A 16,542-nucleotide genomic window follows, 5' to 3' on the forward strand; every position below is an offset into this window, starting at 1 on the left:
GAATGAAAATAGGCAACCCACATGGATTGTGGGAAAGCTAAGGGAGACATAAACACAAGAAGGCACTGGGCTCTGTGCAGATATAGGCCTAACGACACCGCACAGATTCTGACACACAGCAGGGGCTGAGGTGCGAAGGTTCTGGGGGAGGGATTTCCAGCTGGCCAACCCCAGAGGGAAACCACAGCAACCACTCACTCTACATGCTGCCGAGTGCGCTGGCAAGCCACCTCCAGGAATGAACATGCGACCCAGGCAGAAACATGACTCCTATATGGCTCCGACCAGAAGGGCTCACAGAAGGACCTAGGTTTGGAAGCTCTCCTTCAGAACCCACCAGCTGAGAGACATTCCTGAATTCTTGTAGAACCACAGCTTTCACACTGGGTCTGCCACTCAGGATCAAGGAAGGACCTCAGAGCCTGCTCCAGCTTCAAGGGCATTCTAGAAAACTCTGCTCTGTCAACAAGTTTGTGTGCTTTGTGGGTCAGGAGAGGAAAGGTACGTAAGCCAGCATTTTCCCCTTCTGAGTCTCATACTGGAAAAATCAAAGTCTGACCAAGTTTGTTGCTCTTTGTCTCTTCAGATAAACTCTGTCCTGATGCAATGCATCCTTAAATCCACTCCCGAACACAGCAGAGCAGAAGGCAGCGCGATGCAGTGGTCAAAGCATGGGCTCTGGAATCTGGCTCCAGGTTCTCAGCCCGACTCCATTCCTCACTGTGTGAACTTCAGGAAGCCACTCTACCTGTGAACGTGTTTCCTCATCTTAAAATGGAGGCAGTACTAAACCCTTGCTCCTAAGGATACTGTAAAGAATAAATGAGATTATGTAGGTAAAGCACTTACATACGTAGTAGCTTATTTTTATTATTGCTATTGCTGTTATTACTACTTTACTGCTACCATTACTGTTTATTACTATAACTATTAGTATTACTATTACTACATAAGCAGTCTTCAGTTAGTTCACTACTAATAGGGATATCTTTAATTAAAACAGATCCCAAATTCTATTGCTGTGCTTCAAAACTATGTTTCTGGGGGCTGGCCCAGAGGCTCAGGCGGTTGGAGCTCCATGCTCCTAACTCGGAAGGCTGCCGGTTCGATTCCCACATGGACCAGTGGGCTCTCAACCACAAGGCTGCCAGTTCAACTCCTGGAGTCCCGCAAGGGATGGTGGGCTCCGCCCCCTGCAACTAAGATTGAACACGGCACCTTGAGCTGAGCTGCCTCCCAGATGGCTCAGTTGGTTGGAGCGCGTCCTCTCAACCACAAGGTTGCCGGTTCGATTCCTCGACTCCCGCAAGGGATGGTGGGCTGCGCCCCCTGCAACTAGCAACGGCAACTGGACCTGGAGCTGAGCTGCGCCCTCCACAACTAAGACTGAAAGGACAACAACTTGAAGCTGAACGGCACCCTCCACAACTAAGATTGAAGGGACAACAACTTGACTTGGAAAAAGAAGTCCTGGAAGTACACACTGTTCCCTGATAAAGTGCTGTGTCCCCTCCTCAATAAAATCTTAAAAAAAACACACAAAAAAAACTATGTTTCTGCCAACATCAAAGGCATTTAGGGGAAAAGGAAGATTTTTTTAAGAGGCAAAGGACAACACACATGCACATAATAAACCTCTACATTTAGAAGTGACTATAAACCCTGCCCAGTTTGTCACGGCAACACTGAGTGATGAGTTAAGAGTTACCTTCATCAGATAACCTATAGACAATGCTTTTCTTTCAATGAAATGCATCTGCAAACATAAAAAGTTGGACAATAAATCCACACAGCTCTTCCATTCAAAAGATCTCAGGCAAAGAAACCAGCCTGACAGCATGAGTTAAAGTCACCATACGTCTCCAAAATTAAGGCTTTAGCTAAATTCTCTCCACATGGGCTAAAATTGCTCTGTCATTGCTCTAGAAATGAGTACGTATGTCCTCTTTCGTTATGAGGGGTTTCTGCATAAGATGTAGACATTACTGCCTCTAAGGCTATTTTTAAATGTAGGTGCATTTTATAGCTGCTGCCATAGCTTTTCTCAGTGATTTAAGTTTCACTCCTCTGGCCAGAATGAATCACATCTGTGTTTGTACAACATTGCTCCTTTCTTCCATTATCTGAACATGTCTCTGCCTGTGAGTGTGTTGGTTCACTCTGCTCCACATAATTTTCAGGTGATGAGGTTTTATCTTAGCAGCAGAAATTATAAAATACAGCGCACACACCTACATACATACTGGAAACGTATCTGTAGGGGCCCATTCATATATAAGCCAATGTATGTGCTAAACATGTATGTGTTTAAGCAATTTACTCTGGACAGTGTGTTTAATCATGGACGTGATCCTTCTACCTGCAACCACCACTGAGCCTACTGAACAAAAGAACTAGCCCATTGTTGACGTATATCCAAAATTCAAAACCATACAGAAAGGACTCTAGAAGTTCCAAAAAGAACATTTCCCTTCCAAGCCAATTTTGAACATGCCGAAATGTACCTAGACTTGACATAAAAACACACAGTCAAGACATTCTCCGTACTGAATTGGGCAGTTTATTAGGCTCCTAATTTCCATGTCTAGAACATGAACATGGATTTACATGCGTTGTCTCATTTTGTGGATCTTACATGCATGTAGTCCTCAGTCAGCTGGGCCTTTGCTTCTACTGGTCGGTAATTTATAGTTAGCTCAATGTGAGTAAATGACAGACACAGGATGATATAAGCCGTAGCAACAAATCCCACCCGATACCATTTACCTTTTTCTCCAAAATCATATCACACCTCTCTCTTGTAAAAAATAAGTTTCGGAACAAGGCATTTCATTCACCTCACGGAGAAAAATAAAGACAATTCTATCATTTCAGAGCAATGAATGTCCAACTATGGCTGAAAGGTACACCCTGAGAATTAAATGATTTTAACAAACCCATTGAGGTTTATAAAGCTGTGTTAACCTAACATCAGGAAAGGGACACGAGATATGGGCACACACGTCCTTGCTCATTTTGCTGTGCAGTTCTCCAAGGAGGCCATGTGATAAACATCCTCATCTTCGATGCTCGAGGCGTCTGTGCCATCAGGATCACCCATGATTCCCACGGAAGACAGACTGGTAATGAAGGCGTGCATCCGCTGTGCATAAATGTCCCTAATGTTAAAGTAAGGTAGCTCGTGACACTTCTCTGGTGGGTCCTCGCTGAACTGGTCCACATCGATGTCCTTTTGCTTCTGGTAGTACTTGGAAAACTTGTTGAAGATAATGGTGATGGGAAGGGCCACCACCAAGATGCCACAGATGATGCATGTGCTGGCGATAAGCTTCCCGGCCAAGGTGACTGGGTAGGTGTCTCCATAGCCCACGGTCGTCATGCTGATGGTGGCCCACCACCAGCACGTAGGGATGCTGGTGAGGCTGGACGTGTGGTCGTCTTTCTCCACAGAATAGATGAGCACAGAAAAGATGGAAATGCCCACAGACAGGAAGAGCAGCAGGAGTCCAACTTCGTGGTAGCTGTGTCTCAGGGTGGCACCTAGAGACCGAAGTCCTACTGAGTGCCGGGCCAGCTTGAGAATTCGGAAAATCCTCATCAGCCTGAGGACCTGGACCACCTTGCCCACGTTCTCAATGTCCTCGCTCTCTTCCTCCTTGGTGTCGACAGCCAACGTGGCATAGAAGGGAATGATGGAGACAAAGTCAATGATGTTCAGAGGGTGTTTCCAGAATTTCTTTTGACAGGGAGCAGCCACCAGCCGGATGGCAAGCTCGCCGGTGAACCAAGCAACGCAGGCGATCTCCACACCTTCCAGCACAGGGCCACCCGCGTCTCCATGTTCATTCTGGGATTCCGGCATGCTGTGGACACACATAGCCACAATGGAGGCCAGCACCACGCTCAGGGAAGAGATGGCGATGAGCTTGGCGGACAGGCAGTAGGCTGGGTTTTCCATGCGAATCCAGATCTTCTTCCGGAGCTGACCAAATCGCAGCTTGTCGAACTTCTCCAGCTCCTTCTCAAACACGGAGGACTCTTCAAAGGAGGAGTCGGTACTCACGTCATTGCTCTTCTGCTCCCAGTCCTTCTCGTGGTTCTCCTCCTTGCGCTCCTGGTAGCGATTGCTGCAGCAGGAATCGATGAAGAGCTCGTTGATGCCCCAGTACTCGATCTCCTGGCAGAAGGAGAACACGCACAGCTCCTCCATGACATGCAGCTTCCCCGTGTAATAAAAATTCAGAACATATCTGAACAAGGAGGGGTTCCGATCGAAATAGTACTCTCTGTCGGCCACGCTGTAGTCATCGCACAGCTCCAGAATGGCCTCTTCCGAGTGGCAGGTGAGCAGCTTTCCGAGCCTGGTGTGAGGAAACCGCAGGAGGGTACTTTGGTCGACAGACTGCTTAAAGCCCCCCACGTTCAAGTTGACAAGTTCCTCGTCTTGTCTGGGGCGATGGAAAAACTCACCAAACACCATGGTGGATACAGGAGGCAGAGAGCTGGCTGGGAAGGGAGACGGAGACGTTCACGCTGCGCCTGGAAGGAACACAAGATGGCATTAGCACTGACCCATGTGCCTGGCCAAGCTTATTTTTAATCTGCCCTTCCCAGGATGATGGGCCATGTTAAAAGCAAACGCAGGAAATGGACGAAAAAGGAACACAGCATTACACATTTTGACTAAAAGAAAATCAACACAAAACAGATTTTTTTTTTCCAAAGTCTGGGGTTGATAAATCCATTTTGCAGGAAAGAGAAGAGTGCCATATAATTTTTATGAACACTAATTCCTATTTCTCTATTTATTAAGCATCCAAACTTTACATCTCAGCCTCCGAAAAGCAATGCACTTTGGATCACTCACACAATACAAGAATCTCCCGTCTCAGCCACGAGTCTCCCGCGTCTGGGAATGCTCAGTTCAGACGTGATAGGCTAGTTGCTGCCCGGTTTGTCGCTCCTCTCTCCTGCCCTGGGGCTCGGTCATGCACCCTCAGAAACAGTTCTCTCCTCTGCTCTGCACCCCACACCCAACCCACACATCGCTGGGGCTTGGCTCAGCTCTCACAAAAGATGTAGGTTTCCCTTAGGCTCCAATGTTCCCCTCCTTTAAGAGAAAGCCCTGTTCCTTATTTGGGATGTGGACAACCGAGAGGATATAATTATCTCCCTGCCCTTAAGTACCCGGTATCTTAAAGATATCGTTACACTTCATGGGATGGAGTTTCAGATACATCCACAAGAGAAGAAACTGACTGGGAAAGGCTTCTTAAGTTAATTGCACTATCAATTTCCTGACGCAAACCCGCTCCTCTCCCACCTCTTCCCCCCCCTCAGACCGGCTCCCACACACTCCCAGTCTATGACACATAAGTCTATACCGGCCCAACACATCTAGCCTGTTCTGAGTCCTGACACTAACCTGTATGTACCAGGCCCATTTCTCAGAGAGAAGGTCATAGATTTTGACCAATATCAAATACAATGATGCTTCCACAGAACTTATGGTGCAGGTAAAACAAAGGAAAAGCAAATTCCCAAACAGTAGGCACCAAAGTGTGTGCAAAAGCCACATCGTGGATACGTTAAGTCCTCACTTAACGTCCTCAATAGGTTCTGTCACATTAAATGAAACAACATATAGCAAAACCAATTTTACCATAGGCTGCATTGATATAAACCAGACTCAAGTTCCTACGGCATCTCATCAACATTATAACAACACAACATTCAATGAAATGATGTCATTCAAGGTTCTGCTGATAACAGTCTACAGAGTCTGCACTTTTCCGGGAGGCACGACCACAAGACAATCTCATTCAGTGAACGGACATGGTGGTATTTGTGACTGTGACTTAGAAAGACCCCACTGACATCAGGGTGGAAGGCTGCTGCGGGGACAGGCTGGCGCCAAGGAGACAGGGAAGCCATAAAACAGGGGAGAGAAGGGGAGAGGCCCCAAACTCATACAGCAGTGGTGCGTACAAAGAGGAAGCGACAAATTCAAGGGAAGTTAATAAAGCAGAATTGACAGTTCTTGCTGACAGACTGAAAAAAAGGGACAAAGAAGTGGAAAGGCTACCGGAGGGAGTGTCTTCTACTCTGCAAAAGTGGGCAGATGGTGACAGCATTGGAGGAGGCACCAATGTCAGAAAGGAATTTCTTGCCCCTTATGTTTATAGAAAGCCAAGTCTGTAGGCAAGACACGAGATTCTTCCTCTGAAAGGACACACCAGAGGACACAGCCTTCTGCCGTCCACCCCAGGAGGAAGCCTACGGTCATAAAGACTACGTGAGCATTTGTTCCCGAGACACCAACACAGAATGTTCTCCCATGAAACCAGAGACCGCAGCATCGCCTGAGGCACCATTTAATAGATTTGATGACCTCTCCAAAAGACTTCATTTTTTTTCCGCCTCTGCTTTCTATTTTTAGTTAGATATCTTCTTTGAAGGACCTAAAGCAGAGCTCATGACTTGGTCCAAATGTTTATGAAATTTCAGCTCTCTGAAAGCAGGCTTATGCTCATGGCAGGTACAGGAGTAAAAGGTTCCAAGGAGCGAGTTTTAGCTAAGCTGACATTAAGACTTTAATGGATGGTATCTTCTGGTGGCTTATTTTTCATCTCCTTGGCTATCCTGAAAAGCCACAGTGATAGAAAGCCAGTGTCTGCTTTCACGATACTATCTGCATAAGGCGGTCTCATAATCTTTGGTATGTAATCCATTTCCCACTCATACTCACTTCTGTGAAGAACACTGTTATCACCCATAATATCAGTTTTCCTACTCTGTCCTCCTTGAGTTCTATTCACTCCATGCCAGTGAAAGAGTCCATGATGAGGTCCCTCCATTCCATGAAGTCTAATCATAAAAGCAACACACATCATAAAACCAAGGGTTTCTTGTTGTGGGGCTTTCGGAAGAGAGGAAAGGAATGCATCTCTGGATCAGATCAAATGTTTCAGCTCCGAGGGCAAGCTGAGCTTCTCCAAATCACAGAGGCCAGAGTATAGTGTTGGTTTCCTGGGCTGTGTGTGTCCCACAGCAGGAGACGGGGGCAGGGAAGAAGGAGCTCCCACCTTGACAAACTATATAAGGCTCCCTCACTTGCGAACAGGCCCTCGCCAATGCAAACCTTCCTTATATGACGCCCCTTGCTACTATCCTGGAAGTTTGCAGATGAGGAAGCAGGATCAGAAAAGATGAGTGGGTATCATGCAGCTATTAAGAGTTAGCACACAGGCCCAAGCCAGAGCTCCTCGTGCCCACCCCCTTGCTCTCTACAGCACGCTGGCTCACACATTCCAAGTGATGTAAAGAAAAGTGGATCCTGAACACCATGACTTCCAAGGTTCCTTTATTCAGGCCAGGATTTATGTAACTGTCACTCATTTACCCTTAGTCAGAAAACAGTTACTAGCTCAAAGGTAATCTATACCTATTTATGTATATTTATTATTTATGTATTTATATATTATTTATTTATACATATATATGTACACATTTATATATTATTTAGATATTTACAAATAGTAAATATACATTTATATATGAAGATATATAGAGAGAGATAGATAGATATGTATGTATAGAGTGAACCAGACACATACTAAATTAAAACATGAGTCAATTCCTCTATAAATGGGTAAAACTATCCAAAATTCTGACTCAAAATATAGGGAAAAATTAGCAAAAAAAAAAATTTATTACACAAAAGTACAACAATTTTTGTATGGAAAAACATGTCATAAGCAGAGTTAAAAAGAGAATACAGGAAAAAATACTTGCCACTTATATCACAGACAAAAAATTAATATACTTAATATATAAACACCTTTAAATAGAGAAAAAAGGGGGGCAACAACAAAGAAAAGTGGTTAAGAGATATGAACAGGCAGTTCACAGAAAAAAATACACAAATGAGCCTTAAAAAGGGGAAAAAGCTCTGCTTTGCACATAGTAAGATACATGCACATTAAGACTATGCTGAAGTATCATATTTAATCTACATAATTGGGAAAAAATCCAAAAATTGGAATATATACCCTATTAACGAGTCTGTGGGGAAGCAGGCACTGTCGCACATTGCAGGTAGGGATGCAAAATCTAGCCTAGGCATTTACCCTGCACCCAGCAGTCCCTCTTCTAGAAATCGCTCACAAAGAGAGACAGGCAAAAATTGAAACATTTGCATAACTAGAAATAACCCAAATATCCATCAACAGGGAATTAGCTGAATACACTATGGTCCATCTGCCCATATATATGTGATGGAGCGATTTCTAGGGTATATTAGTTAAGTGGGGGGGAGAGGGTGTATGTATGAGGTCGGACAATTAAGTTCGCGAACTTGTCCTAGAAAACTTGCTACACACCTCATTACTGAATATCACTATGGTCACCTTCGAAGTACACCCCTTGGGAAGCTATGCACTGATGCCTGGGCCCAGTCCACCCTTCAAAGCAGTTTTGGAACTCTTTTTCTGGAATGGCCATCAGAGCTGTCGTCGTTATTACCTTTGACGTCCTGAATGTCATCAAAATGTCTTCCTTTCAATATTTCCTTTATCTTCTGGTAAAGAAAGAAGTCATTGGGGGCCAGATCAGGTGAGTAAGGAGGGTGTTCCAATATAGTTATTTGTTTCCTGGCTAAAAACTCCCTCACAGACAGTGCCATGTGAGCTGGTGCATTGTCGTGATGCAAGAGCCATGAATTGTTGGCAAATAGTTCAGGTCATTTAACTTTTTCATGCAGCCTTTCCAGCACTTCCAAATAGTAAACTCGGTTAACTGTTTGTCCAGTCGGTACCAATTCATAATGAATAATCCCTCTGATATCAAAAAACTTTAGCAACGTCATTGCAACAAGTTCACGAACTTAGACCTCGTACACAATTCTGCAGTATCCCAGCATTCCCAACAAGAGCAAAAACAACCAGACCTGAATTTAATCTAACCTCTATAGCTGCAATAGGAATTTCAGGAAAAAAAAAAAAAAAAACGCTTTCAGTGACACTATAAGGATGCAATCAGCAAAATCCAGACTGCGGGAAACCACATAAGACAAACGACATGGATCAAGTAAGAGACATGTCAAGTAGAGTCAATGTGTGGGCTTTGTATGGATCCCGATTCTAAGGAGCTAAATGCTTAAAATAAAATATGAAAATCAGAAACATTGGAACACCAGCAAAATACTGATAACAACAAAAAATTATTTTTTTCAATGTGCTAAGGTATTACAATTACGCTCTTTAAAAATTCCTCGGGGCCAGCCCAGTGGCTCAGGCCGTTAGAGCTCCATGCTCCTAACTCCGAAGGTTGCCGGTTCGATTCCCACATGGGCCGGTGGGTCTCAACCACAAGGTTGCCAGTTCAATTCCCCGAGTCCCGCAAGGGATGGTGGGCAGCGCCCCCTGCAACTAAAACTGAACACTGCACCTTGAGCTGAGCTGCCGCTGAGCTCCCGGATGGCTCAGTTGGTTGGAGCACATCCTCTCAACCACAAGGTTGCCAGTTCGATTCCTCGACTCCCTGCAAGGGATGATGGTGGGCTGTGCCCCTGCAACTAGAAAACGGCAACTGGACCTGGAGCTGAGCTGCGCCCTCCACAACTAAGACTGGAAGGACAACAACTTGAAGCTGAGATTGAAAGGACAACAACTTGACTTGAAAAAAATGCCTGGAAGTACACACTGTTCCCCAATAAAGTCCTGTTTCCCTTCCCCAATAAAATCTTTAAAAAAAAAAAAAAAAGTATAAGATTAATAAAAAAAAATTCCTCATCTTTTGGAAATATAAACTAAAATTTTATGGATAAAATGATGCCATATTTGAAATTCACTTTAAAATAATCTCAGGAGGGTGAAGTGGGGTGGGGTGACACTGATTATGCAAGATGGTCATGGATTGATAACTCTTGAAGCTGAGTGACGAGTACAGAGGAGTTTAATGTGTTGATCTCTCTATTTTTGGACATGTGAAAATTCTCCATCAAAAACGTTTTCAGAAAAATTTACTAAACACCTGTTTGAGCCATGCACTATAGTAATTGCTTTCATATACACTACTGTTAACGCTTTAATTCCCAGTAAATTGTGCAGTATCTGGACCCTACTATGAAATAAGTACCATTGAATGAATAATGAATGAATCATTTCCTTTAATTATCCAACAATCCTAAGATATTATACCCCATGTTGCAAATAGGGAAACCGAAGGCTTAGAGTTTGTGCAACATTATCCAGTTTGTATGGGGCAGACTCTTTCCACTATGCCTCAAATATGAGTTTATTTTTTATCTTTTTCAAAAAGTGGGAGGAAAGAGGGACTGGCTAATCTTTGGATTTTTATATTTATCAGTCATCCTCATTGAAGAATGCTATACTCGTTAGTAAGGGATGTTTGTTACCAGCATGCCAAGGGCACATGGGGTCTCAAATCAAATACATCTGTGGATACAAAAGTCATTTGGCCACAAGGTAGAAAAATCAGCTACTGTTTTCCTTCTCTTCCTCACAAAGAGCTTAGGCTACTGCATCAATCCCCCTGCCTACCACCAACCCAAACCACTCGTGTGGACAATGCCATATACTGTATTTGGCCACCTTGTGCCTCTTGGAGTTTGTAAGATGGAAAAGAAAGACAAAGATGTCAAAAGTCCAAGATATCCACTGGTAGATTAAAAGAAAAACTGCACTGATCCACTTCTCTCTAAGTGGTACCCATAAGCCTTTTCAAAGCCATTAACCTCTTACTTCTTTGCTTCTTGCTCTCAAACTCACTTGAAAAATAGTCTCAAAACTGTCTTTTCAAGGCTGACATATGCAGGCACACCTGTGCTTCAGTCACTTTGACATGTATTTGCTTTGCTCAGAAAAGTAACACAAGTATAATAAAAGCCAGTTTAATTGGGCAGACCACTTTTTAAAAATCAATTCCATAAAAGTAAACCAAAACCTAGATTCCTTTTTTCCTTCTCACTTGTCCAAAACCTACCTTAGTCCTTTCAGCAAAGAAAAAAAAGGGGGAATGGGGGCATTTTTCTGCATTGATATTGCCATCTTTTTGGAACATTTTTCTAAAAAAGTTGCATTCTATTCAAGTTTTTAAAATCATTTATGTTTTTAAAAAGGCTAGGTCACGCTAAATTCTATTTCTGGTCATGCCATGTGAGAAAATGCCAAATAAAACCAAGCAAATATAAACAGAATTGAAAATCTAAAGTCAGTCCACCCCCCTGGACTGAACTCGCTCTGACGAGGCACCTTCCCCGGCGATGACCTTCTCTTACGGCAAGCTCCCGGTGCACTGGACTGGGGAACACGTAAGGAAAAGAAGACCAATGACGGGACAGAGCCGAGCAGAGTGTATGATGAGATGTCAATGGCATTGCACGGTCCACACTGACTGTGGATTTGGAAATGGAGATGCTGGTGGCCCTTGACCCAGGCCTTCGTGACTCGAAGTGCTTTGACAGCAGCTAAATAAGTGTAGTACTGAGAAAGGAACAGCTGTTGATGAGACATCTAGAAGGACATGCCCAGAGCCAGAATGCAGAACACATGAAACTTCAAGGAGCCTTCTGGATTGGAGTCTTTGTCTCCAGGGATCAGCATTCCCTGGGCAGCCAGACACTTCTACATGGAACCTTCCAGAAAGCTCAGCCCAGCCCATGAGGAAGCCCAGATATAACATGGGAGTCCTACTGGCCAAATAGACAGCAAACAAACCCCCTCCTAGGTCTGTCCCACCCCTAACATGTTCTGACAGCTTGGGCACAGCTGACAACACACCAGTGGCACAATTCCGACTAGTCACCGGGGCCCCAGGTCATCCTATTTCAGAATATTCACAACCTAAACCCAACTTTTAAATGCTAACATAAATGAAATGAACACGCCAGGTCCCCTCATTGATGCTGAACTAAAGAAAAGAGTAAAAGGCTATGACTCCAAAAACTTGTGTTTGAGTTGCCACTTCCCAGCTACGTGACCTTGGGTGGGTAGATTCTTGATCTATGAAAGATGACAAATACACCTTAATGGTAAATAGTAAACGCAAAAGTCTTTTGCAACCACAAAGCACAAGACACATGGGAAAACTTATTCCAAAAATCAGAGATTGAGGTTCAGAGTTTCTCCACCTTTCCCTACCTGCCTGTACTCCCTTCCGTCTCTTGCTCCCTCTACCAGGAACAGTCATAGTAGAATTGCATCTGGACCTTTACTCAGTGTGGCTTCTCCCCTGTGAAAACTCCAGGGATCCCTGTAATTCACACAGCTCATTTCCAAGCTGAGGGCTGCTCAGAAGGCTGAGTGATTTAGTGAGCCAAGTAGCCAGAAGTTTGTCCTATTTGCAAAAAGCACAGAATCACAGATGAAAGATTTTCAACCAGAAACAAACAGGAAAAATGTGCACTTTGCCACAAGAGGAGAGCCTTAATCCTGTGGTAGGTACCCCAGCACATCTCCAGCTGAGTCACATCACATGGAGGAACCCACAAACAAATGGCTGTCGCGGTGATGGTCTGGTGTCCAGCAGAGGGAGCTTTGGAGAATGTGAGTACACTTAGGCCAAATGAATACTTGTCCCTCGCCCCCACTTCCCTGCTCAACTCACCTTCTCCCATAGTCCTTCAGGGGCACCCACCACAAGATATTATAATGTTTTTAGCAGTTCTCCTTATCCGACAAGTTTGACCATTGCTTTCCCGTGACTCTAAGCTCTTCCATGGAAGGGGTTATGCACTGTCATCGCCACAGCCCCCCCTTATGCTAATTGCTGCCTATAGTCTAGTGAAAGATATTCCCTCTTATCTGGAAGAATTAATAAAAGCCATCACTGTTTTTGTCAAAGAGCCAGCAGAATGAGCTAGACCAGGCATGGTCTGGTGAAATGCTTCCAGTGGCAAACAAGTCAGTTAAACAAATGAAGTGGGCTGGTGGGGACGGTGGTGAACTATTCACGCTTGTCTAAGAGGCAGAGGCTACTCAGCACCAGAGTTCTCCGTGGGAATGGAGTGCCAGTGTAGATGTATCTTTCAGTGTTCCAGAAGAACCAGAAAATCCTGGTTTTTATGTGGAATACCTCAAGTTTAATTAGAACTGATCTGCCATGATTTCAACATTATGTGGCTGAAACCAATATGTGTCTCTGAGCCAGGTACTTCCGATAAGCCCCCCAATCTGTGACTATACCCATCCCAGCTCCACAGCACCCATTTTAAGCTAGATCGATTCAAATGGACACAACTGAAATCTTATCACAAAAATAGTAGTGCTATTCCCTACAAATGTCGAAAGAGGAGCTGTGCAATGGACCACAGAATCTTCCAAAGTTCGCCTGCCATGTCCCCCAAACCAACAAACTACTCCTTCCAGGTTGACTCTCCCTGCCCTCTTAGTCATCAGCCCCAACTGCCCAGTGGATTTTACAACCAGAATAATCTCCCTAGTGTTTAACCTTCATTTCTGTCGCTACACTGTAAGATTCGTTCTCCCCTTCCTTTGACAAATAATGGTGCCAAAGAAAATGTCAGAGAGGAAATCTTACCCTTGTGGTGTCGATGTCATACACTCTGCCCTCATCCTGCCCCGTGGAACGTCCATCATCATCCAAGAAGCTCTGCCCTTCTTCCCCCACTGGAACGTGTGGTGCACATCGGCATTTAGTGGCCAAAAGGAAGCGAAGTATCCTGTTCTCTGGTTTACAAAACAATCGCTGGGAAATCACTCTCACCTGCAGAAGAAAGCATCAATCAATTTGTAACTCCAGAAAGGAAAGACACCCATGATAAGACGTTCTGTCTATCTCAAAGTCAGCGCAAGGGTACCTAACTGATTAGCCCCATATCTTAGTCCCCAGCTAACTCCAAGGGAAAGGATAGTCTTTTCCCCTCATGGAACCATACCTCCCACTAGATACATGTATTAAGAAACATCATCACGAAGCCTCAGGATTGATGACCACTCACTCTCCGGCTTAAGGACTCTCAGATCTTGACTATAATGGACACTTGGGACATCTCTATTGACCCTGAGGCCAACAAAACATCCAAAGATGCAACGTGGCACCAGAGTTAGGACTGCAGTCACTTACCTCCCACATAGTTTCTTCCAGGAGCGTTATTTTCCTAGCGATTTCATCAAGGATATACTTATAAATCTCTAATGAATACATTTCCATCCATTTCGGAGACTGAGTTCTGAGTGTGAGTACCCTAGCAGAATTAACACTGCCGCTCTAATTTAAAATCAATAGGTTTTAAAGGCTGGAAAAATTCAATTTAGCTTTATTTGTTCATTGTTGTATTTCACAGATCAGAAATGATTACATGTGCTGGATCAGAATCCTCTGGTTAACGCATGTGTGGGGGGGGGGAGGGTGCCTGTGGGGTGTGTCTGTGGAGGGAGAGTTAAGTTTGTATCAAAACAAATAAAAAGACAAATTTCAATTCTCTCCCTGAATAAAATACAGGAAGCAAAAAACTCCAATTCCCAACAAGGTAAGCCTTGCCTCATGTGACACATTTCCACAGCTTTGTACTAGTCCTAAGCATCCATCCACTGATTTTCATGGCTTCCAATCAATGCTATGTCCAAAGGGGGTGGGGTTAAGGGAGCTGGAAGAAGAGATTGATTCTGAGCTTCAGAAAGAAAAGTGAAAGAATGCCTCTGGCTATGTCAGTCACTAAGCAAACATTCAGGGCTTGTGCTAGGCATTGGGATTACAAACAAGATGCAGTGCCTGCCCCTCTCCACGACCACCCCCAGAAAGAAGTCCACAGGCCCCCAAACCAAATATTAACAAGTAACTGGTGTCCTATTAACATCAAGGAGGCAATGGAGAGAGAACAAAGCAGAATGGTTTCCGAGCTGGTCGCAGCCAAAAATGGGCAGAGCAATTCTTCAGTGATTTTCCACTTCTAATAGAGTTGATTTGGGGGAATGATCCAGGAAAAAAAAAAAAAAAAATGCAGCACCACCCAAACTGAACTTCTGAGATAGGATTATTGGCAGAAGAGGATGAGAAATCTCAACAGGGACAAATAAAATTGATTCAAGAGTTAAAAGCCTCCGCCTGCCGCTGCCCCGTCCCTCCCTTTGCCCCTCCTTCTAAGGCCTCCCAGTAGCACCTCATTGGGTTAGCCTCAGATATTAATATTTACGTTCCAATGAAACGAAGAGATGCTGCTGTGCCTTTTATTCTACCATTTTTTTAATTTAATTTTTTTATATTAGTTTCAGGTGTACAGAACAACATACTAATTAGACATTTGCATCCATCACAGTGATAAAGCCCCCAAGTCTACTACTCCTCTGATATTGTATATAGCTGTTACAATACCATTGGTTATATCCCCTGTGCTATACTTTATATCCCGTGGTGGGGCCAAAAAAATAATATATATATATATATATATATATATATACACACACATATATATATACATATATATATATATATGTGCGCGTGTGTGTGTATATATATACACACACATACATATGTATATATATATGTATATATATATATATATATATTTGACATTCAATATTATTCTACTTCAGCTTTAGGTGTACAGCGTAGTGGTCAGGCATCTACACAATCTCTGAAGCGATCCCCCTGATAAGTCCAGTATACAGCTGACACCCTACATAATCTATACAACATTATTGATTATATTCCCGATACTGTGTTTCACATCCCCAGGACTATTTTGTGACTACCCATTCGTCCTTTCTAATCCTTTCACCTTCTTCCCCATCCCCCAACCACCCTTTTTAAAGGATAGAGGATGCATGCATAGTCTTTCTTTTCCCATCAGATGTCTTTCCAAAGCATATTTGAAGGGAAGGTAAGATTAATCTGGCTAGGAGATAATTAATTAATTGCAAATAGCTTTGATATGACTATATTAATTACCAAAACAAAAAATTAACCAAGTACATAGGCTGTTCAGCACTTCTAAAAAAAAAAAAAAAAAACCCAAGCACTGCTGGGCACCAGCTCATCACAGAAGACAGGACTGGCCCAGAGACAGGCTGTGAGTTTAGCCAAGTGTATCTTCTTTACAGAAGGAGGTACCTAGTGGGCCCTCCATCAATGTCTGATGAATGGATAACATCCTGGGCTGTCTCTTTCTCTCTCCCTCCCCCCCAAAACTCAGAATTCTTGTGCCTTGCCTCATTTTTCCATCACCATGTTTCCTGTCCAAGAAACTGGATTTGGGGGGAAAATATAATACCAGTCAATACCTCTAGGTGTGAATTTATGTCACTTCACATCCTTCTTAGGGCATTCACATTCTAAGTGTGACTCTCCATAGAAAATGATAACTAGCATTTTCTGAGTCCCTACAACATGCCAGGAACCTCCCCAGGAGTATCTCTGTCCTCAGCCACTGTAAGTGGTAAATGCTGTTATTCCCATTTTATAGGCGGTACACCAAGGCTCAGAGAAGCTACCTGCCCAAAGTCCCATGCTTAATGAATTAAGGAAGGATGGGGCAAGGGGGTAGAATGTGACCCAAACCGG

General features: G+C 43.8%; 1 protein-coding gene across 7 annotated transcripts in view; it reads right to left on the minus strand.

The window, feature by feature from the left end:
* Positions 1-2,518: 2,518 nt before the first annotated feature.
* The window catches only part of KCNS3 (potassium voltage-gated channel modifier subfamily S member 3), a 28,992-nt gene continuing 14,968 nt past the window's right edge, over positions 2,519-16,542 (minus strand). For 4 of the 7 annotated variants that reach the window (XM_033125655.1, XM_033125658.1, XM_033125657.1 and 1 more), the window contains 3 exons: positions 13,561-13,746; positions 4,471-4,539; positions 2,519-4,361 (listed from right to left, as the gene is read on the minus strand). In XM_033125655.1, coding sequence (XP_032981546.1) covers positions 3,011-4,361; positions 4,471-4,539; positions 13,561-13,622 — 1,482 coding nt within the window. In that variant the 5' untranslated portion in view covers positions 13,623-13,746 and the 3' untranslated portion in view covers positions 2,519-3,010. Of the gene's footprint in view, positions 4,540-4,867; positions 4,951-13,560; positions 13,747-16,542 lie in introns of those variants that run through there. The other 3 variants (XM_033125660.1, XM_033125659.1, XM_033125661.1) reach the window with 2 other exon arrangements.

The sequence above is a fragment of the Rhinolophus ferrumequinum genome, chromosome 13 (genome assembly GCF_004115265.2).
Source record: "Rhinolophus ferrumequinum isolate MPI-CBG mRhiFer1 chromosome 13, mRhiFer1_v1.p, whole genome shotgun sequence".
Lineage (NCBI taxonomy): Eukaryota > Metazoa > Chordata > Mammalia > Chiroptera > Rhinolophidae > Rhinolophus > Rhinolophus ferrumequinum.